This window comes from Nerophis ophidion, linkage group LG14 (assembly GCF_033978795.1).
Source record: "Nerophis ophidion isolate RoL-2023_Sa linkage group LG14, RoL_Noph_v1.0, whole genome shotgun sequence".
Taxonomy (NCBI): domain Eukaryota; kingdom Metazoa; phylum Chordata; class Actinopteri; order Syngnathiformes; family Syngnathidae; genus Nerophis; species Nerophis ophidion.
The window spans coordinates 31004060-31029294 of NC_084624.1; the positions used below are offsets into that span (position 1 = coordinate 31004060).

Below are 25235 nucleotides of genomic sequence, written 5' to 3' on the forward strand. Positions count from 1 at the left end.
AAGCTTAAGTCTTAACAAGCTGCTTTGCTTCTTCTGCCTCACTCAGCACCCAGCATTGTCCCACCCACGCAACCATCTGATTGGTTTACATACAAAGCGATAATAACCAATCAGCAGTGCGTATTCAGAGCGCATGTAGTCAATGCTTCAGTGTCGAGCAGACAGGTTTTTAGCAGGGGAGCATAAAGCAGCGTACTCTCCCCCCCAAAAAAATAAACACCTCCAAACTACTAGTAACATCACTATGAGCCCGTTGACATTCTAGAAACTTAAACTTCAGCTAAGCTCGCTCGCAGTCCTGGCTTGAGGTGAAGGCTAATTAGTTTTAGCGTAACGTTAGCTCATTTTGCTGTGTGTGCATGTGTGTGTTAGGGGCAGCAAAGCCCTGTCTGTCTGTTATTTCACTTGAACTCCATGGTGTTTAGGGACGAATAGTCTCTCCTATTGCTTTTGTACTATTTTTTCAGCAATAGTTACATTAATCATTTGTGATGTAGCATCTTAGTTTTGAATGGTAGGGTCCCTGCTATCACATGTTGACAAAAATATAACATTTACATAATAAAAATCTACTACAGGCTTCCCAAATGCTGTAATAAATTAAGGATGATGAGTTGAATTGAAACTATTTAATGTTGCACTTTTTATATATAGAAGAAAAGTTGTCATTTTATTTAATCTAAGTAACAATTTGAGGCCGTTTAATGTGGATTAACGTGGGCAAAATTATTTTAGTGTTAAAAGGATAAAGCCATTGTTTACAAATTTGGTAAATAAATAACCAAAAAATGTATATTTTGTTGTTTTCATACTGTACCGAAAATGAACCAAACCATGACCTCTAAACCGAGGTAAGTACCGAACCGAAATTTTTGTGTACCGTTACATCCCTAGATGACGATAAGATTTGCTGACCTCTGATGATCTCTTCGATCAGAGTCTGATGACAAAGAGCTGGGCTGCTGCAAGGCAAAGTAGCGGTTGACAGTGCTGGTAGCTGGGCGGCCAGGGTCTAATCATGAGGAGAGGAACGTGTTAAGAATCCCTATAGTTAAAATGACTAACGTCCTTTTTGAAGGCAGTGTTTTACCCTGGTCTCCACTTGGCTTAGCTCCTGTTCCCCCGCTGCTGCCTTTTCCCCAGCTGCCCCATGTGCTTCTCCCCAGTGGCGCTAGCCGCTGATTGTTGATCTCTGTAGGGTCAGCCTACGGGGGGAAAAAAGCAAGCACGGTTGGTTATCAGGTGGACGAAATAAAAATGTTCACCGTTTTTTAACATCAGCTTGCAATTTCACCTGTGTTATCTTGAGGCGGTGTGTGTCAATAGTGCGATTTTTGGTGATGGGCACTGTGTTCCAGCCCTCATCCTGAGGTTGGCTGCCTCGACCACCTCCTGGTGTGTGAGGGCCTCGACCACCCATGTTACCACCCAACCTGCCCCCCCCTGCCTCTTTTTTTGACATGAGCTGCTGCTGGACTTTGAACTGTTCTCTGCGCTCTTCCATTTCCGCCTCCTTATGGATCTGGTCGATAGTTTTAGGACCCTGGTCTCCTCTACGAGGCACCCAGTTACTCTGCAGCAGTTATAAAAACAGGTTTTGTTAAGATGTACTCGACAAAAGTCTCCATTCTTATGTCTTCGTGTCAATGTGCTGTTCCATAAGCTTGAACATTTACCTTTCTGAGGTCCAAAACATCTTGCAGCATGAAGCGGATTCTTGATGAAGTCTTTCTCTCTTTGATGATCTTATCCATTTGATTAAAATACTGATCCATGAGACCCTAAAATAGACAAAGACAACCAACAAGTCATGTAAGTAAACTAAATAAGCCAGAAGTGTTATTTACAGGTCACTTGCACATTCTCACAGACCATTGATCGCAGAGACTGAAGAATATTCTGAAAAATGTTCAGTAATACGATGTATGGTTAAGGATTGGCACAACATTTCCAATTTTTTAAAAGTGCTGGAGGACTCAATCTTAGACTTTTATTAATAATGTATTTTTAGTAATACTTTTTCTTTATCTTTAAAATAGTGTATCGTTATTGTATTTACTTACTGTTATTTACAACAGTAACAAATAACACAAACTGAATATGTGATTTTATAATTTTTTTGTTGGAAAATTAATCAATGCATTATAATCGTGAAACCATGATTATTACTTGGACTGGTGGTCACCAACCTTTGAGCCTAAAATCTCTACCCAAAGCAAAATCTACCCCTGCGTCAACTATATAATAGTACTATCTACTATCTATCTAGTACTATTTATCTATCTAACTCTGCATGTATATATATATATTTTTTGTCATTTTTAACCTTCGTCTTGTGTTAGGGTCGGCACCGACCCGTTTTCGTTTTTAAATGCATAAAAGAACCACATACATTTATTTTTATGAATCAAGGCTTTTTGACTTTGTCAGGAACCTCTATTTCAACAAAATAAAACTTGTTTTTTTTGTTTCACTAAATTAGAAAATGCTCTGGTTGAAATCATGACCATGGTGTTAGGGTCGGTTTCGACCCAGTTATAAAAATAAGACTAAAAAGCAATAAGTAGAGCCAAAACTGAACACACTGACGGCCAGCTCCTCTCCCAATCATGTGAGCTTTAGGGGATTCTCATTTTACCTTGTTATCCAGTACAAAAAAAACAAAGACGGGCATGTCCAGACATTTGAGGTCAATTCAGTATAGAGTTGGTGACTTGCAGAGTGCACATCTCTAATTTCCAGCATGCAAAAATGAAAAAAAGATTTACAGTGAGAGAAGTTCTGGATAATATTTTTGGTGAAAATGAGGTAGAGGACACAGAGCAACATAGTGATACTGATGAACAGGTTTCTGAGGAGGAAGACAATGTGGAGTGTTATCCAGAAGACACAGACACATCTGATGAGTCTGATGAGGAGGCCACCGGTGGTGAGAAGAAGGACAATAACTTTTCAGGAGGATAGTTACCATGGTGGGCACAGTGAAGAAAAATAAACCTGTGCTGCATGCTGAAATGTTCAAGGTGAAGGACAGGGCTCCTCCTCAAAGTTTGCTTTTACAGACACCACCACTGTTGTCTCATATTGTCCAAAAAAAAATGTGATACTTATGTCTACTCTTCACAAAGATGCATCAGGAAGTGACAAAAAGCCCACAATTTTCCTCAACTATAACAAGAACAAAGGAGGAGTGGACAACCTGGACAAGCTGACTGCCACTTACACTTGCCAGCGAATGACCAGGAGATGGCCAATGGTTGTGTTTTACAACATCCTCGATATGTCTGCATGTCATGCATTTGTGCTGTGGACCCACATCTACCAAGGGTGAAACTCAACCAAAAAAACAAGCGAGAGAATGTTTCTTGAGGAGCGGAAAATTCCCTTGTCAAGCCACACATTGAGCAAAGGGTGCGGGTGCCCTGAGACCCAGACACTACAGCCTTGGTCAGACAGCTGCAGAGCTTGCCTAGCACTCTGTCCACTTCATCAGCAACACAGAGCATCCGCGCCAGCATTCTCCTCAACCAGCTCTGCCTCAACACCAACCAAAACAGCCAGCGCCACAACTCCTCTCAGGCCACCTGGTTCTCAAAGAAAGAGGTGTCAGGTCTGCCCAAGCAGTCAGGACAGAAAGACAAACGTATTGTGCTTCAACTGTAAGAAATATCTCTGCAAAGAACACACTAAAAGTGTCACTTTTTGCCACTCTTGCATGTAAACACACACACATACACATGCAAGTTCTTGCACACAGAGACTTTTACTCTGATTTAGTTTTTTATTAGTTTTGGAACTAGTACTCTATTTCGATTGGTTTGATTTGCTTGATTAGTTGTTATTTGCTTGATGTTGAAGTTCTGTTGCTGAAAAAATATTTTTTAGCCTTTTTCTTGAAGTAAATATATATGGGTCGAAATTGACCCATATGAAAAAATAAATAAAACAAATTTATTTAAGATATGTGTTCTAATACCCCTCAGTAATGGTCAGGTAACACAACAACCTTTTTTTTATTTATATGATTCTCTTGAGGTTCGTTTGACCATTTTTTTCAATTGAAATCGAGGGGTATACTGACAAAAAAAAGGCCCAATGGCCCACACCAAAAATATTAAAACCAATATTTTCATGGATAAGGAAACCCAACAAGGTAACCAAGAGATGAGAAACAAATTGGATGATAGATAATTGTTTTTAGTTTATTTTACAGCTGATTTAAGACATGGGTCAAAACCGACCCGTTAACATAAGAGATGGTAACAGAAAGAAAGCTAACACAAGAGGAAGGTTAAATGACAAAACTTTCTGTTATTATTGGCTGATGTCAACATTTTGGCTTTTTCCTCATTGTGCTTGGCCTTTTTAATTGTTTCCCAATTTTTGTTGGTGTTTTTTGTAATGTGTCCTGTTGATATAGAGCGGATAAACATGGAAGTCCTTCTTTAGCTGCCAATTTATTTATTTAAACATATTTTACTGCCTTTGCACATGTCATTGTTTACTTTCGCATGTAAAAATCAACAAAATCCGTACTTTGGAGCAATGTTCACAATCCCTATTATTTGACTTGTTAGCTTCCTGTTGCAGGCGAGTGATGATGGTAGTGGTTGAGGGAAGAGTTGTTTGATGTAGGATGCTAGAACATGTCCAATGAGCTACTTGGGGGGGTAAGGGTGTCGAGAGCTGTGAGATAAGAGGCTCAAGAGAGGTGAGGCATGCGGGCGTGTTCAGAGGTTAAAATGCGTGCCTGTTGGCTACTCTCCAAATGGGGGTGTCACTAATGCCATTGTCTACCGCTTATTCCCTTTTGGGGTCGCGGGGGGGCGTTGACGCCTATCTTAGCTACAATCGGGCATAAGGCGGGGTACACCCTGGACAAGTTGAACTTATTTTATTTTATTTTTATTTTTTATAAGTACTTTCGCAATCAGTAGGGTGCCAAAGATCGAAAGGTGGATTGCAATCAACGGGTTGGCGACCCTTAAATCTTAGACTATAATCATGCCGTCAACATCTATAATCAATGAATCCCTAGTTCCTAGTAACCTACCATGATTACCTTTGTAAAATATTTCACTAAAATTCAGGAAAAGACCAACCATGTGTGCTCACATTCAGGACATTCAGATGTTTAGGGCTGCATCAAACGATTATTTATTTTCACATTAATCTGTAGATGTATTTTATTTTTGGAATAAATTGTTCTTTAGTGTAAGATGCAACAATTTTTTCAAAAGAATTTCCCCAAATACATTTTTCTTGTATTTCGGAACTTTGAATGTACATTGTTTGGTTCCTGGATACAAAAGAGAGGGAAATCAACTGATACCATCCTTGTATTAACTGTAAAGTATATTAGGTGTTTATAGTGAGAAATACTGACTATGTGATCTAAAAAGGAACAATAAAACAACCTTACTTTTTGCTTTTTAATCAAAATTATAATCAGCTGAAAAACCCAAAGGCATTGTAAGAAAATCAACTAGATATTTAAACTGTAAAATTAATAAATTTTATTCCATAAAATTGTTTAATATAAAGTCAAAGTCCTCCTGTGTCCAGACTTATTCATTGAGTTGTTTTGAACATTTGCAAAAAATAATTTTGAAAAACAAAACCAAAACAAATATCGATCAAATCACTAGTATCACTCGTATATTTCTCGGTATCAATAGCATTAACTTATGGATTGTTCCACCTTCTCGTTGATTGCTGGCAGTCTGGCACTTGACAGAGACACAGCAGCGGAGCACACACATTTTGCTGTAATATTGTCCTCTTGTCAGACTTATCAATCTACTTGTTAAAATCTGCCAATGTTCCGCTGTAACTTGGTTAAATGAGGCATAATGATGCAATATGTACATACAGCTAGCCTAAATAACATGTTAGCATCAATTAGCATGCCGTGACCATTGATATGTCTGATTAGCACACTCCACGTAAGTCAACTTGAATCTGTCTCTGTTGGTAATGTTACACCCTCTGACAACACACAGACGAGACATGATGTCTCCAAGGTACGGAAAACAGTCGAAAAAACGGAAAATAACAGCTGATTTGACTTGGTGTGTGTAATGTGTTTGAGAAAATGGCGGATTGCTTCCTGTTGTGACGTCACGGGTGAAAGGTCATTGCTCCGACAGCGAACAATTGAAAGGCGTTTAAATCGCCAAATTCAACCTTTTAGAGTTCGGAAATTGGTTAAAAAAACACATGGTCTTTTTTCTGCAATATTAAGGTATATATTGACGCTTACATAGGTCTGGTGATAATGTTCCGCCTTAAAACCATGTCTGTAGATACAACAAACAAAAATATAAACGCAACACTTGTATTTTGCTCCCATTTTTCAAGAGTTGAAAGGAAAGACCTTAACATTTTACTATATACACAAAAGACCTATTCCTCTGAAATATTGTTCATCAATCTTCCTAAATCTGTGTTAGTGAGCATTTCTTCTTTGCCAAGATAATCAATCCCACTTCACAAGTGTGGCAAATCAAGATGTTGATTAAACATGATTATTGCATGACTAGGCTGGCCACGATAAAAGGCCACTCTGAAACGTGCAGTTTTATCACACAGCACAATGCCGAAGATGTTGCAAGTTTTGAGGGAGCGTGCAGTTGAAATGCTGACTGCTAGAATGTCCACAGGAGCTGTTTCCTGTCATTTTAAAGTTCATTTCTCTACTATAAACAGTCTCCAAAAGCGTTTCAGAGCATTTAGCAGTACATCTAACCGGCCTCACAACTACAGCCCACATGTAACCACCCAAGCACAGGTACTCCACATATTAAGTTAAAGTACCAATGATTGTCACACACACACTAAATGTGGCAAAATTATTCTCTGCATTTGCACCCTTGATCACCCCCTGGGAGGTGAGGGGAGCAGTGGGCAGCAGCGGTGCCGCGCCCGGGAATCATTTATGGTGATTTAACCCTCAATTCCAACCCTTAATGCTGAGTGCCAAGCAGGGAGGTAATGGGTCCCATTTTTATAGTCTTTGGTATGACTCGGCCTGGATTTGAACTCACAACCTACCTATCTCAGGGAGGACACTCTAACCACTAGGTATATAGTAGGTGCACCTCCATCAATGTCTAACTGCGGCAATAATTGGGTTTACATAACCAAAACCTTTCTGCACAAACTGTGAGAAACTGTCTCAGGGAAGCTTATCCATATGCTCGTCGTCCTCATCTGGGTTTTGACCTGACAGCAGTTTGTCACCGTAACAGACTTGAGTGGGCAAATGCTCACATTCGACGGCGTCTGGCACACTGGAGAGAGTTTTTTTCATTGATGAATCCCAATTTTCACTGTTTAGGACATATGGACCAACGAACGCAAGCGCATTTTATTGATGGTATTTTGATTGCACATCCTGAGGCCCATTTTTGTGCCATTCACCAGAGACTATCACCTCATATTGCAGCAAGCCAATGTATGGCCCCATGTTGCAGGAATCTGTACCAAATTCCTGGAAGCTGAACACATCCCAGTTCTTGCATGGCCAGCATACTCACCAGACAATGTCACCCATTGAGCATGTATGGGATGCTGTGGATTGGCGTATACTACAGCGTGTGCGAGTTCCCGCCAATATCCTGCAACTTCGCACAGTCAATGAAGAGTGGACAATTCCGCAGGCCACAATCAACAACCTGATCAACTCTATGCGAAGGAGATGTGTTGCATTGCATGAGGCAAATGGTGGTCACGTCATATACTGACTGATTTTCCGCGGTCAGTGAACAATGCCTAAATTTTCTGAACATTTTTTGCAATGTCAACAATTGCGAGTATTTTGAAACCTGGTGTACTTTGATTGACTGCATGTACCTTGAGAAGTGAAAACAAGTATTCTTTGACAGTATATTTTCATTCTGAGTCAGATTTTGAGTGTTCCAGTAAAGTCGGTGTGTGCAGAAAAAGATGTGTTTAATTTTGAAATGCACAGTTAGTATATTCATCAATCCATCCATTTCTACCACTTGTCCCTTTTGGGGTCGCGGGGGGTGCTGGAGCCTATCTGAGCTGCATTCGGGCGGATTAACACACTAGGGCCAATTTAGTGTTGCAAATCAATCTATATTTAACAAAATGTTTAAAATTTTGATAAATACAATGAAAATTATCAATTTGGCCAATTCTGTTTAGAAGGTGTGAGTCTGTGTTAAGAATTTAGAAAAAGTAACTGAGGTATGCATAGTTAAGCGCTTCTTAGCAATTGAAAAAACAAACTGTAAATGCACTGCAGGACTGCTTGTACTGGAGCACTTACATCAGAGATTTCCGATGCAAATTGATATAATCAGATTCTTGTTTTTTTGCTGATATCAGACCGGGACAACACTTCCAAGTACAAACACCCATCTGAGTTAGTGTGTGTGTGTTGCTGCTTCGATACCTTGGCTTTCTCAAAGTCCAGGTCCTTGCCAATGGTGGAGAGCAGTCTACAGAGACACTCCAAAGACTCCTCATCATGATTTTTCAGTAGTTTCACAACACAGTCGCGCATTATGGCCTCCGTCAGCATCTTCAGCTTGAAAAGTTCACCAATGAACTTGATATTGCCCAGCGAGCGGCGCCGGAACTTGTCCCTGGCGTCCACCCACTCCACACGCAGGCGTTCGCGCTCTTCCTCCTGTGAGACGGCACGAATGGGTATCAGCACGGCCATACAGTTGCTAGAATGGTGTGGGTAAATGCTATTATATTTTTACATCTTTGGAAGCCTCCATTTCTTTATGCTTTTTCTCCAAGAATTCATCATCATCCTGGTCCTTCTCAAACTCTTTCTGGCAGCGGTTAATAAGCAATTTGCGGAAAGTCACAGTAGCTCCAGGCTTGTCTGAGACGGGGACTTTTAACTGAAACAAATAATTTTAATTGATTAACACTTAGTGAATACAACATGTGGAAGAAGTATCAGTCATACGATAAAACCTTGACTTACTCCCAAAAGGCAGTGGCACATTTTGGCGTAGGCTACAGAAAAACTGGGCTCTGAGATGGCTTTCTCAAAGATGAGGTCAATCGCTCCCTTCAGCCTCTCCTCCGAGTCGATGGCCAACTCCCCCACTTGTTTCATCAGCTCCTGAAACTTCTGTGGTGTCAGTTTGTTGAGGATACTGCGCAGACGTTTCAAAATCTCCTTTGTTTCAGCTTGCTCAGGAGACTCTTCCTCTGTGGTGGTTGCTGCAGCAGTTTCCTCATCACGGCCCCTACTGGGCTTTTTTGCAGATGGCTTCCAAGCCTTCTCTGCCTTGTTGAGCTGCACGTCATCACTAAAGGACATGCTGGTGATGATTTTACGAGGTTCTTTACGCTGACCCTGCTGGGATCGCCTAGGCCCAGGGGGCTAATGGGAAGGAAAATATTTTTTATAACATTTGCTATCTAGTTGGAGTGCATATAGAAAGTGAACACACTCCTCTAGAATGTGCGCAAAGTGCAAAACAGAACTTACTGGTCCACGCAGTCCTCCAACTGATCTGCTCCCCAGGTTACCCAAATATGACGGGGTAAAATCAGGGCCAACATTCATCATTCGAACTGGGTCAGCAGGTCGCAGTGGAGTCTTGTTCACCTGAAATGAAAGAAATCAAGTCAATCAAAACAAACAACTTTAGTCAGATAATTAAAAATAAAAGCATTAGTTTTTCACAAAACATGTATGACTTAACAGCACACTAAACAGCGGTGTTGGCACTGTATTGTAATTACTACTGTTATTTTTTGATAACGCAAAATAGGATACAGGATGGACCTGTTAATCAGCTGGAAAACATAAAAAGGAGGTGTTTTTTTTTTTAAATAACATTACCAGTTTTACTTAATGCACATAAATTAATCCCAATTAAATAATTCCTCTTCACACTTTAGGGCACCCTTCCTCTAATTTAACAATGAGAAAATTACACTCAACCTCGTACCAAACAAAATAAACCTGTACTGGGGCTGGGCGATTATATGATCGTCATTGATTTGAGTTTGATCACGGTGATCAGCTGTTGGCATATATTACCTTGATCAAACATGGCGGAAACTTCTGTTAAAAGATACCGCAGTAGTAAAAAGTAGGGAAGCAACGATGCTTGGTATAATCCTCCACGCGACAATCCGCCTTTATCTATTACGATAATGTTTGTGTTAATGAATGTGTGTGTGTACGTGTGAATATGCTTGTGTTCCTGTGTGTGTGTGACCGTCACTGTCCACCGTCGCGAAAGTCAGGCTCGTCACAACACAAATGTTTACTCTGCATTGTGCCTCTTACCCCATTCACGGGTGAAACTGCAGCCCAGGTTTTAATTGTTTTGTTTTATTGTTATTTTGCTCCTAATGTCAGGAAACATTCAACCTAACCCTGGTCAAGCTCTCTGGTCCTTGAGTACCACTAGATCTAGGCTTGGCATTTTACACTTAATGTTAGAAGTCTACTTACCAAACATTATCTAGTGACGATCTAGGCTAAATTTACTGAAACTGACATACTTGTCCTGTCTGAAACCTGGCTTAAGAATGGATAAAAATATTGCAGTTAAGGGCTATAATGTTTTTCGTAGTGACAGTCCTAGAAAAGGTGGCGGAATTGCAATGTATGTACAACAAACATATTGCTGCTCATTTATTATCTGTATCCCACAGCAAACAATTTAAATGACTTGCACTTAAAAGTGGAACTCCTTAAGCACAATTTCATCAGTATTGTTGGTTGTTACAGACCTCCCCTCAGCAAGCAGTGAGGCCCTACTGTCACTGAACAATCTGCCTAAAACCCTGAATTTTATAATTAATTTTTAATTTTAATTCTTATTTGGGATCTGAATTGGGACTGGTCATCATCTGTCTCTAATTGTTTTAATTCAACCTGTCACTCTCTTAATTTTACACAGCTAATTAGCAGCCAAACCCATTAGCCATAAATGTCCAGAGAAATCTTCTCTTTAAGATATTTAAGAAATTCTCCACATCAATACTCTGATATTGAGATTTTTTGCAAATTGCCATCATTTGAGTGACCACTGTTATCTCCACTGTTAGGCAAGCTAAGCTACTAAAAGTAAGGCCACAAACATATTTTAAACATGATTTTAAGCAATTTTTTGAGCAAGTTTTTTATCATGATTTATGGCTGTTTTTATTAATCCAGGATCACTCTTTTTAGGGATGTTGAGTTGGCTTGGAAATATTTTTGTGATGCATTTATCAATATTATAAACATACATTCTCTCCTATATAATTTCAGAGTGGAAGGCATAAATAATCCTTGGTTCTCTTCTGAACTGTCCAATCTGCTAAAAAAAAAAAAAAAAAAAAAAAAAAGGGAATGCCTGGGCCACGGCTAGAAATACCAAATCTAACTGGATGGTGGTTATGCAGCTCAGAAATCGCTTTACTTCTCTTGTTAAGTCAAAGTATGAGTTTTATTTTGCACAAACCACCAGAGGCTTAAGTGATACCAAGAAATTCTGGAAAGTCACAAAAACATCTTATGGAAGTGAAAGCGCAAATTATCTGCCACCTTGTATTGTGAAAGACTCATGTAGTCTAACTGATAAATCAGTCTTACACACAAAAAAAATTGAAATATTAAACGTGATCAAATGATATGAAAAGATTGTGTTTATTTTTTTTGCCATATCGCCAAACCCTAACCTGCACACTACCCAAAGGTCTGTAACCATTCTTGCCAATCCTCCCGGATTTTCAGGGAGACTCCCGAAATTCAGCGCCTCTCCCGAAAACCTCCCGGGACAAATTTTCTCCCGAAAATCTCCCGAAATTCAGGCGGAGCTGGAGGCCACGCCTCCTCCAGCTCAATGAGAACCTGACTCAGCAAAGTTGTGACCCTCTTAAACAGGAATATACTGCCATCTACTGTGCGTAGAATAGAATGTAAATATATTTTACATTAAAGTGCAGTTAAAGGCCTACTGAAACCGAGGGGCGTCGCCAGACAGATTTCACTGGGGCACGTGCCCCACTGTTGATCTGCAGTGCCCCAGTAAAAATTTCACCAATAAAAAAAACGCTTCAGAGTTTTAAGTATACATAACATAGACAACAGCGCACATACTACTTAGTATGGTAATTGATTGCTACTGTATTCACTCCACAAAACAATGAGCACATGGCTAATTAATATGGTAATTTATTCATGTGTGGATCGAGACTTCGGTTGAGAGAGAGAGAGAGAGAGAGAGAGAGAGAGAGAGAGAGAGAGGATGAGAATCACTGCGTGAGGTAGGTAACGTTAGCCAACAACAATTTGTTAATTACATTATTTTGATTTTGATTTGACTCAAACTATACTTGCCAACCCACCCGGAGTTTCCGGGAGACTCCCGAAATTCAGCGCCTCTCCCGAAAACCTCCCGGGACAAATTTTCTCCCGAAAATCTCCCAAAATTCAGGCGGAGCTGGAGGCCACGCCCCCTCCAGCTCCATGAGAACCTGAGTCAGCAATGTTGTGACCCTCTTAAACAGGACAATACTGCCATCTACTGTACATAGAATAGAATGTAAATATATTTTACATTAAAGTGCAGTTAAAGGCCTACTGAAACCCACTAATACTCACCACGCAGTCTGATAGTTTATATATAATTGATGAAATATTAACATTGCAACACATGCCAATACAGCCTTTTTAGTTTACTAAATTACAATTTTAAATTTCCGGGGAGTTTTTTCTTGAAAACGTCGCGTAATGATGACGTATACACTTGACGTCACGGGCTGTTAGGAATATGAGCGCCGCGCACACACACAGCTAAAAGTCGTCTGCTTTAACTGCATAATTACACAGTATTTTGGAGATTTGTGTTGCTGAATCTTTTGCCATGTGTTCAATTAATATTGGAGGAGTCAAAGTAGAAAGATGGAGTTGGGAAGCTTTAGCCTTTAGCCACACAAACACACGGTGATTCTTTGTTTAAAATTCACGGAGGTGAAACTTTACTATGGATCACAGCGGACATGGATCCCAACCGAATGTCAACCAGCAGGTTTCGGTGAGAAAATTGTGTTTAAAAAGTCGCTTCTTACCGGATATCAGCTGAGCTTGTGCCGCCCATAAAGCTGCCGTCGACTTCCCTGTGACACTGCGCGTCAACACCCGGCCGTGGACGTACATTTCCGACTATCAAGTATTGTTAAACTCACTAAAACACTAGCAACACAATAGAAAGATAAGGGATTTCCCAGAATTATCTTAGTAAATGTCTCTAAAAACATATGACTCAGTCTCAATGCAATCGCGTTGGTTTTTTTTAACTTGTATTTTTTCTTTTTTTTTTTCCTAGCTCGTCCCTATCAATATCCTCAAACACGAATCTTTCATCCTCGCTCAAATTAATGGGGAAATTGTCGTTTACTCGGTCCGAATAGCTGTTTTTGTTGGAGGCTCCCATTAAAATCAATGTGAATATGTGAGGAGCCATCAACATGTGACGTCATCGTCTGCGACTTCCGGTAGAGGCAGGGCTTTTCTCTTAGCACCGAAAGTTACAAACTTTATCGTGGGTGTTCTCTACTAAATCCTTTCAGCAAAAATATGGCAATATCGTGAAATGATCAAGTATTACACATAAAATGGAACTGCTATCCTCGTTGGTGAATTATACGCCACCCCTCTTAACTACGCCCCCCCACCTCCCAAAATCGGAGGTCTCAAGGTTGGCAAGTATGACCACGCCCCCCGCCCCAACCACGCCCCCCCTGAAATCGGAGGTCTCAAGGTTGGCAAGTATGTTTGTAACACAATATTTCCTTCCCAAAAGTCACAAGGATAGGGAATGCTAAAGAGTTCAGTGTCTGTTTGAAGTAGAAGCCAGAGCTTTACTCACAGACCACGCATTCTCCACCTAGCGCAGTGCTTCTCAAATATTTTCTGTTATGTCCCCCCAGGAACAAGAAAATATTTTGTGCGCCACCACTCTCCACCCAGACTATGAATAGTATGATTTGTCTAAAAAAAATATAACTACACCTCTGCATAACATTGTAAGCTTATTTACAAACCCTGTTTCCATATGAGTTGGGAAATTGTGTTGGATGAAAATATAAACGGAATACAATGATTTGCAAATTATTTTCAACCCATGTTTAGTTTAATATGCTACAAAGACAACATATTTGATGTTCAAACTGATAAAAATTTATTTTTTTTGCAAATAAACATTAACTTTAGAATTTGATGCCAGCAACACGTGTCAAAGAAGCTGGGAAAGGTGGCAATAAATACGGATAAAGTTGAGGAATGCTCATCAAACACTTATATGGAACATCCAACAGGGGTGTAGGCTAATTGGGAACAGTTGGGTGCCATGATTGAGTATAAAAGCAGCTTCCATGAAATGCTAAGTAATTCACAAACAAGGATGGGGTGAGGGTCCCCACAAAGTAAGCAAATTGTCAAACAGTTTTAGAACAAAATTTCTCAACGAGCTATTGCAAGAAATTTAGGGATTTTACAATCTACGGTCCATAAAATCATCAACAAGTTCAGAGAATCTGGAGAAATCCCTGCATGTAAGCGATGATATTGCGGGCTTTTGATCCCTCAGGCGGTATTGCATCAAACACCCACATGAGTGTGTAAAGGATATCACCAAATGGGCTCAGGAACACTTCATAAAACCACTGTCAGTAACTACAGTTGGTCGCTACATCTATAAGTGCAAGTTAACGCAAAGCCATACCCATTTATCAACAATATCCTGAAACACCGCTGGCTTGGCTGGGCCCGAGCTCACCTAAGATGGACTGATGCAAAGTGGAAAGGTGTTCTGTGGTTTGACGAGTCCACATTTCAAATTATATTTGGAAACAAAGGACTTGGTGTCCTCCAGAACAAAGAGGAAATAACCATTCGAATTGTTATAGGCACAAAGTTCAAAAGCCAGCATCTGTGATGGTATGGGGGTGTATTAGTGCCCAAAGCATGGGTAACTTACACATCTGTATAGAAACCATTACTGCTGAAAGGTCCATACAGGTCTTGGAGCAACATATATTGTCATCCAAGCAAAGTTATCATGGACGCCCCTGCTTATTTCAGCAAGACAAGTGTTACAACAGCGTGGCTTCGTAAAAAAAAAAAGAGTGCGGGTACTTTCCTGGCACGCCTGCACTCCAGACCTGTCTCCCATCGAAAATGTGTGGCGCATTATGAAGCGTAAAATATGACAGCGGAGACCCTGGACTGTTCAACAACTGTAGCTCTACATAAAACAAGAATTGGAAATAATTCCACTTTCAAAGCTTCAACAACTAGTTTCCTCAGTTCCCAAACGTTTGAGTGTTGTTAAAAGAAAAGGTGATGTAATACAGTGGTGAACACGTCCTTTCCCAACTACTTTGCACGTGTTGGAGCCATGAAATTCCAAGTTAATTATTATTTGCAAAACAAAATTAAGTTTATGAGTTTGAACATCAAATATCTTGTCTTTGTAGTGCATTCAATTGAATATGGGTTGAAAAGGATTTGCAAATCACTGTATTCCGTTTATATTTACATCTAACACAATTTCCCAACTCATATGGAAACGGGGTTTGTACATTAAAGACAACACATCGGTCTTTCTTTATCTTCCACTGAAGTTAAAGTGGAGCCAAGTGCTACATACGCTTCATCGTATTCTGGTAAGGCAAAAAAGCATCTTCCCCGAGGTCACACACGCACCCTCCCAGAATCGCACCAAGCCCCACCATTTGAGAAGGACTGTCCTATTGTCAATTACTGTGTTTCAGTACTTCACAAGCTAATATCATTCCAGACAAAAAAGGGAAGTAATATATACGATTAAGTGGCTCTTGAAGCAAGAATAACACAGGCTGATAGGTCTGTAGTAGCCTTCTGATGTCACTCTATTATGTCTCATTTGCATGGCACCACACAGCACACCTCCCTAAATAAATACATGCTAATTGATTTTAGCAATCTATATTAGGGATGTAACAATATGAAAATGTCATATCAGTTATCATGACCAAAATTATTACAGTCATTATTATTGCGGTATTGTTGAATGTGCTCAAAAAGTACTTAAACCCCATAATGTTTTGAACAAGTTATTTTTTTTTAAAAACTAAAGTAAAAAGACATTGGTAGTAAAACCACTATTTTTCATGTTCTGTGTTTCTTATACTCATTGATTGTGTTTAGTGTTAGTATTTTATCTGTTTTAATGGCTAAGCTTTTATAGTTTCAAAAATATTGTTTTAAATTGTATTTAAATGAATAGTGCATAACATAAAATCCATTATTAATTTTTATTATTTTTGGCAGGCGTTGTGAGGCCCTACTCTGTTCAGCGGCGTTTAAACGCACTGTAAAAACAATATCATACAGTTTAGAACGATCTCTTTCCACTAAGAGAGCACAGCTTGTAAGCTCAATGTGCTCAGACAATAATCTGTTCATATAAGTTTAGATTTGGGTATGGAATTTCTTAATGGGGAGAGTCGGTAATGCCTCTTGTTTTAATGTTAGCACTTAAACTAGCGAGCTGGCACCTGTCAGTCTGTGAATTTATCATAGTGCAGTTATGTTTTTTCGATAGTTTTAATTGAAAACGGTAATACTAAACAGGTGTTTGACCGTGGTTATCATTAATACCGTTCATCATTAGATACCTTGTCTATAGTATATAACTATATACCGTATTTCCTTGAATTGCCGCCGGGTATATAGTATGCGCCTGCCTAGAATTACTGCCGGGTCAAACTCGTTTTGCAAAATAATTAGCGCATGCTTAGCATTACAGCCGGTTCAGGATTCACGCCGGGTCAAACTCGTTTCGCAAAATATTATTTTTATTAGCGCATGTTTAGAATTTCCGCTGGGTCCAACTCGTTTCGCAAAATAATTAGCATATGCCTAGAATTTCCGCCGGGTTATACTCATCACGTCACGAGTGACACTTCATCTGTCATCATTTTCAAAATGGAGGAGGCTGATTTCAATAATTTGAAATCGTATAAAGGGGAGAAGATTAAGAGCTATTCAGTAGGATTTAAGGTCCAAGCTATTGAATATGCTAAAAAGAACAGTAAGCAGCTATGTTTTATTAATATACCGTAGCTGCGTGTGACAAATATGAGTCATTAAATGACTCCCGCCTCCTGGTGGTAGAGGGCGCTAGTAATCCTTCTTGCGACTACTCGGCTGCAGAAGAAGTGACAGCAAGCAGCAAGAGTGAGCAGCGATCGTTTATTTTTTCCTCTTGCTTGCACTTTTAACATGGAGGATTACATATCTAAAATAAAACAGTTTTCTAAACTGGACTTTCAATCGGAGCAAGAGGTATAATAAAGGAAGATCTCCATCGAGACAGAGAGACTTTAAAAACTGAAGGTAAGGAAGACTTCTATAAACAAGTTATCGATGCTTTTGATCAGAAGGAGCTGCGCATGGACTTCATTTATAAGTAAAGGTAAGACCATATATCAATTTTTTTTATAAAATGTGCTTTTCATGATGGTACATTACACTCAAAACTATAAGTGCAGGCCTAAATTTACGGCATGTCTTTGGTAAGCGCCGGAGTGAGAAGAGTTATTAAAATAATTAGCGCATGCTTGCCTTTACCGCATGCCTTTGGTAAACGCCGGAGTGAGAAGAGGTTTTAAATTAATTAGCGCCCCGGAGGCAATTCAAGGAAATATGGTAGTAAGTGCTCTACACATTAAAGCCATATATAAAGGTTATTCCCAGTTGAGTACAATTGAAATACATCTGTATACTCAGTGATGGATCTGTGTAGTCTTTTCACAGTAATGACATAGCAACTGTCTTGCAGTTTGCACTGCAAACTGCAACTGTCTTGCAGTTTGCACTGCAAACCTAATTAACTTGCTTAAGGCTAAAAAGGCAAATGTTAGGGATAATATGTCCCTGCTGTGCGGTGCTACATATTGTTGCTGCTGTTACTCTTGTGGTAACAAAATGGTATACAAAAATAATTCTTTACACGTTTTTGATTTGCAGTACACCAAATTAAATTCAGTATTTAAGAGTACCAATGAATATCAGTATCGATAAGGAATTTTGGTATCAGTATCATCTAAGCATGGACACACTTAGTTGGACAAGATATTGTTCCACAAATTATTGCCAATACACAGTATAATTGTCTGCATTATTTTAAGACCAAGTATATAACAATAATACAAATAACTTTTTCAAACGCAATAAAATTACTTTTCATTTGATTTTTTTTACTATAATAATTGGGGAGTCAAGAACTTTTGGTTATCCTAAATAAATAAAACAAGAAAAATTAGGTGTTTTTTTCCCCCGTGTTGGCCACCATCCGTTTGGCATACAGGCTTGTTCATCCGTGTTGATGGGCAAATATTGCTCATTTGGTTTGAAGCCGAAATTTTCCCCTAACGGGATATTTGACTTTGCAATCATATATTTTCTTCTCTTTTTTTTTTTTACCCAGCAGTGCGTTTTACTAGCAAGTCATGACTTGCTAGTAAAATCTGTTGCTTTCGAAAGCTAGCACAGAGACAAAGATTGTGGATGACAGACATGGGGTGAATCTGACATATGAAGGTTAATTTGTGCTTTTAATACAAAAGCTTTTTTTGACACTGAATTTATTTAACTGAATTTTGTTCTTTTTAGAGTTTTGTGAAAATATTTTTTTTTCATTCAAAATATGCTGATTATTTAATTAAAAAAGAAAATTGTTGGCAAAATGTGTGTTTAAAAAGTTGTGTGTATAAAAATTCAGTGCAGTAAAATCCGCTGCTTCAAAAAGCAAGACTCACTTCTAGTAAATTAAGACTGAAGTAATCAATCATGTCTCAGAAACAGCCAATGAGGCGTCAAGGTTGAAGTCTTCGGACACAGCGCTTCCAATGGTTACTTACCTAAGTACCCCGTATGTCACTTTAAAGTGCCAATTCGAACCACTGCAATCATTTATATCATTTGAAAATATTTTTATGTTATACAATGCCCAGGTAGACCAGTTAACTGCTTTTTTATGCTGTTTTGAAAGACCTGTGTCACGTGACTTAAAATTTGACATCTAATTTGGTGGTTCTGAGACAGGCTCGACTGCTTTAGTCTTAATTTACTGAAAGTGAGTTTTGCCTTATGAAGCACCAAATTTTGGAATTTTGAATTGAACTGAATTTTTCAACACACTTTTTTTTTTACACTGAATTTTTAAAATACTTTATGTGCACGTTTAGCTTAATTTTTTTTTTAGAATGATCTCATTTTTGAGTGTCATCTCATTTTTGTCAGCATAATTTGATGTAAAAAGATGCAGCGGGAAAAATTCATATGCAAAAAATTCAGTTATATTTATTCAGTGAAGAACTAAAGCTTTTCTAAAAAGGACACAAATTAACCTCTGTAGTTGATTGCTTTCATTTAATCCCACTATTGAACAACCACAATCAGGTGCTGAGAGCGATGCGCAGAGTAAAACCTCTTGCACCCTGTTTGAAACAAAAATACACAGACATGGGAATTGTAATAGAAGTCAAAGCCCAAATAACTCTTTGCCACACACCATGTAGGCTGTACGTATTGTACAGCACACAATCTAAATTAACATCATTAAATTCCGTACCACTGGGCCAATATTAATCTTGCTGCATTTTTAAATTAAGTTAAATTAGTCTGGTTGATTTTGTTCAACATGTGGTTAGTGGCTGTAGTCCAGAAAAAAAGTGCTGAAATGTACCTACCTTGTCTAGAACCACATCATTAATGATAGGCAGCCCCTCTGGCTTGTGCAGGCTGGCATTGATAAACTGGAAGCGCAGTAGGAAGTCTCGGTCGTAGCACTTTTTGTCGTCTGGGCTTAGTTCTGAAAGATGAGTGAATACAGATTTAATGTCAATCAATCAATCAATCAATTAATCAATGTTTACTTATATAGCCCTTAATCAGGAATGTCTCAAAGGGCTCCACAAGCCACAATAACATCCTCGACTCAAATCCCACATCAGGGCAAGAAAAAACTCAACACAATGGGCACAATGATAAACCTTGGAAGGGACCGTAAATGTGAGGACCCCCCCATTCGACCGGTGCAATGGATGTCAAGTGGATGTGACGGGGGAAATTGAAGTGCAATGTGTTTTGTATACCCTCATCACATGAGTTCAACACAGTACAGAGATGTGGTCAAAGCAGAAACAACAGTGTAAAGCTGGAATCCTGAGTAAGACCTTGACTAGGGCAGATGTCTTTTTTGGAAAGGTGTGCTGAATATTGAGAAGGTGTAATGTTGAGGTGTAACACAAATGTTTGGTGTTGTGAGACAATATTTCAACATTTTTAGGGTTTTCCTTTTGCTTAGAATCCAGATTGAGTAGGCGTGTTTGTATTCCTGAACAACCAAATAGTCATTTATTTGTCCAATGGATAATTTATTTCATAGACACCCTTGAGTGAACCTTTAATGCAAAACATATTGCAAATTAGTTTGCTATTGGTACCTATTTTTGTGTATTGTGGATCTGCAAAAGTCCCGAAAATTTGAAATCAAACAATGAAGGAGATATTTATACAACAATCTTGCTGTCATGCTCCACAACTGGAGGATAAAATAAATGGAAGAGCTTACTGACTGCAGCACGGTCTAGAATGGAGGACTCATGCAAAACACTTTGGGTAAATTCATACCATATATGGTATGGTTAACCCGCTGACATCACTGGTGTGAAAAACGTCACAGGACAGAGCAAATTTCAAACGTCTTGTTTAGAGGAAGTATGGAGGAAGGCAAAATTGCTTATAATTATCTCTGCAATGCTTCCACGGTTTGATTTAAAATTTTGGGGGCTTACAGAGATTCCAAATACAAGGTTACAGCAAATCAAATGTAATGCTTTTTAATGCCATTTTTAATGCCACTTAAAAAATTGTAATGCCCATGTCCTACAGCATATCGTTAATTATTTATTGTCAAAAGCTTACAATTGTCTGTATACACACAATTATAAGCATCTGACAATTACAATCTTGACATGTTGAAAGTTAACTTAAAAAAAAATAACTGTTACTCTCTAGTGAATGAGATTGGTTTGCAAATCTGCATCATCTGAGAATTTATTAGAGTTTATTTATTTTTTTGTAATGGTAGCAACAGCTGACAATTGTGATGGTGACAGGCGAAGTGGCTTTGCTGGTCATGCCAAAGAACATTGGCACCATTAAATTATGTCTGCCTTTAATAGCAGACTTGTGACTAGCTAATAGCATGTGTGATTTTACCGCATTGATGCCCATTTATCCAAGTGTGGGGGTCTTTTTGCACATGCTGTCTTGGTTTACAATTGACTGTTTCCGATTTTCCTGACAGCATTCCAAGCGTTTGGTGTTCTGACTTTTGTGCACCGGCTGTAAACAATAGCCAATTAAAAAGTTCTGTCTGTCAATGATCACACTTAAAAATTATTTAATGAGGAACTGCAATTAGGCCCCATAATAAACCTCCCATTCTGAATTTGTTGAGCAATATAATATATCCAGAAGTCACTTAAAAAAAAATGTATCTCTTCAAAACCATGCTGTAAAAATGCCTATTCTCTGGAAATATGCTTTATGACTGCCACAAACAGGAGTTGAGGTTTTTTTTTTTTAAATCAGGATACATTTCTCTCCTGAAGGAATCAAAGTACTATCTATTCTTTTTAAATAGTTAAAATGTTTTATGGAATAATAAATGAACATCATACTAAGAATGCAAATGATGCATGTTTTCAGAAATGGATAACTGATTTAAACATTTTAGAAATAATATATCATGGAATGATATTGGGAAAAATGCCAATGAGCACTTTATATGCATTAAAAAAATGATAAGTCAATTCAACATATTGATTAGATTGTATTTTACACGTTGGGAGAGTGGCCGTGCGCAACCCGAGGGTCCCTGGTTCAATCCCCACATAGTACCAACCTCATCACGTCCGTTGTGTCCTGAGCAAGACACTTCACCCTTGCTCCTTATGGGAGCTGGTTAGCGCCTTGCATGGCAGCTCCCTCCATCAGTGTGTGAATGTGTGTGTGAATGGGTGAATGTGGAAGTAGTGTCAAAGCGCTTTAAGTACCCTGAAGGTAGAAAAGCGCTATAAAAGTACAACCCATTTACGAGTTTACACCCTCTCAAGTGTTTAAAATGGGTACAGTAGATATCAAGTAATGTATTAAGTGTCAGGCGGCTGAAGGAATTCTTATTTAATTACTGTGGGAATGTCAAGAGAAGAAGAATTGTAGTCTGTTTTGAGAATTGCCTTGTTTGTCCATCCTAGGCCCACATAGTTGGGGCATGCACCACGAGAGTTGCTAATGTTAACAAAGCTCGCTCAGGTGTTTTGAACTGGAAATAAAAGGAGCTGTGTATAGGTCAGCACAATTTAAATTGCAATTGTATTTTTAATTTTTTTATACATACAAATTAACACAACTTCAAAAATAACAAGTGAAAGAAGACATGTTACTTTTAGAATGTCTATCAAAATATTTTAATCTCAAGGTGCCACATATTTAAACAATATGCAATAATGTACATATTCATTTCTGTAAGCAATAATATAACCTTAATAAATTTTGAACATAGTCAAGTGCAATTTTTCCCCAGTTGAAAAAATGAATTTGAACATTGTCCTTATGTTAATTGCTGTCACGTGATCTCTGCATTTTTGTGTTGATGGGCTCATATTGCCCATCTGATTTGAAGTTCAAATATTCCCACAAAAGGACATTTGGCTTTATAATCATATTGACTGGGCCGAAGTACTTGCTTTGTTCACTCCAGAATCAATCACCCACCCTGTTTCTTTGTGAGGATTATGAGACCTTCTTTACCTAAATGGGAATATCGGAAAATCTCTGCAGTCGGCATCCTAATTACAGCAGATATTGCATGGTAAATTATGTTTTATTACGTTTTTTGGCTCTCATAAAGTCTGCAGTGAGTAATAATCAGTGATGAAGAAACAAAAAAGGTGATCCGTTTCTTAAATTAATGCGCCGCGTATTCTTAAAATGATAAAGATATGTAAATATTACGGTAAATATGCCTGTTACTAGATTAACATATACTTACATAATGTAGATGAAACATCAAAAGAGGTGTTTAGATGTTTTTTAAGGGCTTGGTAGGCAGAATTGCACGGCTCCTATTGGCTCTTGATCGCATTTATTTAATATTTACAATGCAAAAAGAAAACATAACATCCATCTCATCTCTTTTATAATGATTGTGAATAAAGTGAGTGTGATTTAAGTGAATTATATTTTTATTGCGCTTTTTCTCAAGTGACTCAAAGCGCTTTACATAGTGAAACCCAATATCTAAGTTACATTCAAACCAGTGTGGGTGGCACTGGGAGCAGGTGGGTAAGGTGTCTTGCCCAAGGACACAACGGCAGTGACTAGGAGGGCCGAAGCGGGAATCGAACCTGCAACCCTCAAGTTGGTGGCACGGCCGCTCTACCAACTGAGCTAAACCGCCCCAATAAAGGAAAAATTCAACAAAAAAAGTGCAGTTCCCTGTTATGTATTAGACATAAGAGCTCGCTACGGCAAGATATAAGCTAGCTTCTACGTCAGCACCCAAATCGCATTTGAGTTTGTAACACACAAAACAATGTGATAGGACAGTGGTTCTCAAATGGGGGTACACGTACCCCTGGGGGTACTTGAAGGTATGCCAAGGGGTACGTGAGATTTTTTTTTTTTTAAATATTCTAAAAATAGCAAAAATTCCAAAATCCTTTAGAATATATTTATTGAATTATACTTCAACAAAATTGGAATGTAAGTTCATAAACCGTGAAAAGAAATGCAACAATGCAATATTCGGTGTTGACAGCTAGATTTTTTGTGGACATGTTCCATAAATATTGATGTTAAAGATGTAATTTTTTTGTGAAGAAATGTTTAGAATTACTGTAAATTCATGAATCCGGATGGATCTCTTTTACAATCCCAAAGAGGGCACTTTAAGTTGATGATTACTTTTATGTGTAGAAATCTTTATTTATAATTGAATCACTTGTTTATTTTTCAACAAGTTTTTAGTTATTTTAATATGTTTTTTACCAAGTAGTTCAAGAAAGACCACTACAAATGAGCAATATTTTGCACTGTTATACAATTTAATAGATCATAAACTGATGACATAGTGTTGTATTTTACTTCTTTATCTCTTTTTTTCAAGCAAAAATGCTTTGCTCTGATTAGGGGGTACTTGAATTAAAAAAATGTTCACAGAGGGTACATCCCTGAAAAAAGGTTGAGAACCACTGTGATAGGACACCAATCTGTACTAACCGAAAAACATGGACAATCATATTTCAGTATCTGTAAAGTATTAGCCCACATTTCATGTGTTGTTTGTACACAGCAAGCTTGACATGAATCCCACCAAGTCCATGCCATTACTGTTAAACGAAACATCTCAACAAATAAGGGTTAAAAAATGAGCCCGGATTGTAGTGACACACCTTTTTTGTGCTTGTCTTTATCCCCATTGTAATCAGATTTGGGTTCTGGCTTGTCAGGTTCTGCGTTCTGCTTGTCTTCCTTCTCCTCCCAGGTCTCATCAACAACTTCTGCGGGAGGTTCAGCTGGAGCAACAGGGACAGGGTCAGCCTGAGTGGACGAGGGCTCAGAGACAGGCTTGGCATCTTGATCCTGGAGTGAACAAAACAAGACCTTAGGCCCGGTCAACATTGAAACATTTGTGTTTAGTTTTTTTTTTTTGCAATTGGTGTGAGATCAACATCAAGTCACGTCGAGATGGAAACACGTCACTGGTTGAAAATTATGGTATTTGTTTCACCAGAACTGGTGCTGTAAACAGTCATCCAAAGACCCCCATTGACACTCCTTCGAAGCAGATGGTTAAAATAAAATATCTCCTAAACAAATGGAGGCCATTCTCTCCATTATATTGTTTTCCTATTTATTTTTTTTTTAGCTGTGAGGATATCTGGAGAAGACTGCTAGAAACTAAGATAATGGGATATGAGCAGGGATAAGATAAAAAATTCTTCATCCAGTCAAACTACCGTCATTCTCCATCTTCATCAAATCTCCTCACACCAACAAGTTTGCACTCTAAAACAGAAATACATTTACAGTTCTGTAGTTGATATAGGTTGATGAGGGTCTGTTGTCATAGTGCTAATAGCAACTACAGCACCAACACATTTGTTGTTCACCATTG

At 38.6% G+C, this 25235-nt stretch overlaps 1 protein-coding gene across 5 annotated transcripts in view; it reads right to left on the bottom strand.

Moving 5' to 3' along the window:
* eif4g1a (eukaryotic translation initiation factor 4 gamma, 1a) overlaps positions 1 to 25235 on the bottom strand; it is a 74044-nt gene that overhangs the window by 11836 nt on the left and 36973 nt on the right. For all 5 annotated transcript variants that reach the window (XM_061920378.1, XM_061920380.1, XM_061920379.1 and 2 more), the window contains 10 exons: positions 24511 to 24700; positions 19738 to 19859; positions 9485 to 9604; positions 8972 to 9376; positions 8739 to 8885; positions 8423 to 8659; positions 1677 to 1781; positions 1295 to 1573; positions 1091 to 1205; positions 916 to 1012 (listed from right to left, as the gene is read on the bottom strand). In XM_061920378.1, the coding sequence (XP_061776362.1) occupies positions 916 to 1012; positions 1091 to 1205; positions 1295 to 1573; positions 1677 to 1781; positions 8423 to 8659; positions 8739 to 8885; positions 8972 to 9376; positions 9485 to 9604; positions 19738 to 19859; positions 24511 to 24700 (1817 nt within the window). The remainder of the gene's footprint in view (positions 1 to 915; positions 1013 to 1090; positions 1206 to 1294; positions 1574 to 1676; positions 1782 to 8422; positions 8660 to 8738; positions 8886 to 8971; positions 9377 to 9484; positions 9605 to 19737; positions 19860 to 24510; positions 24701 to 25235) is intronic.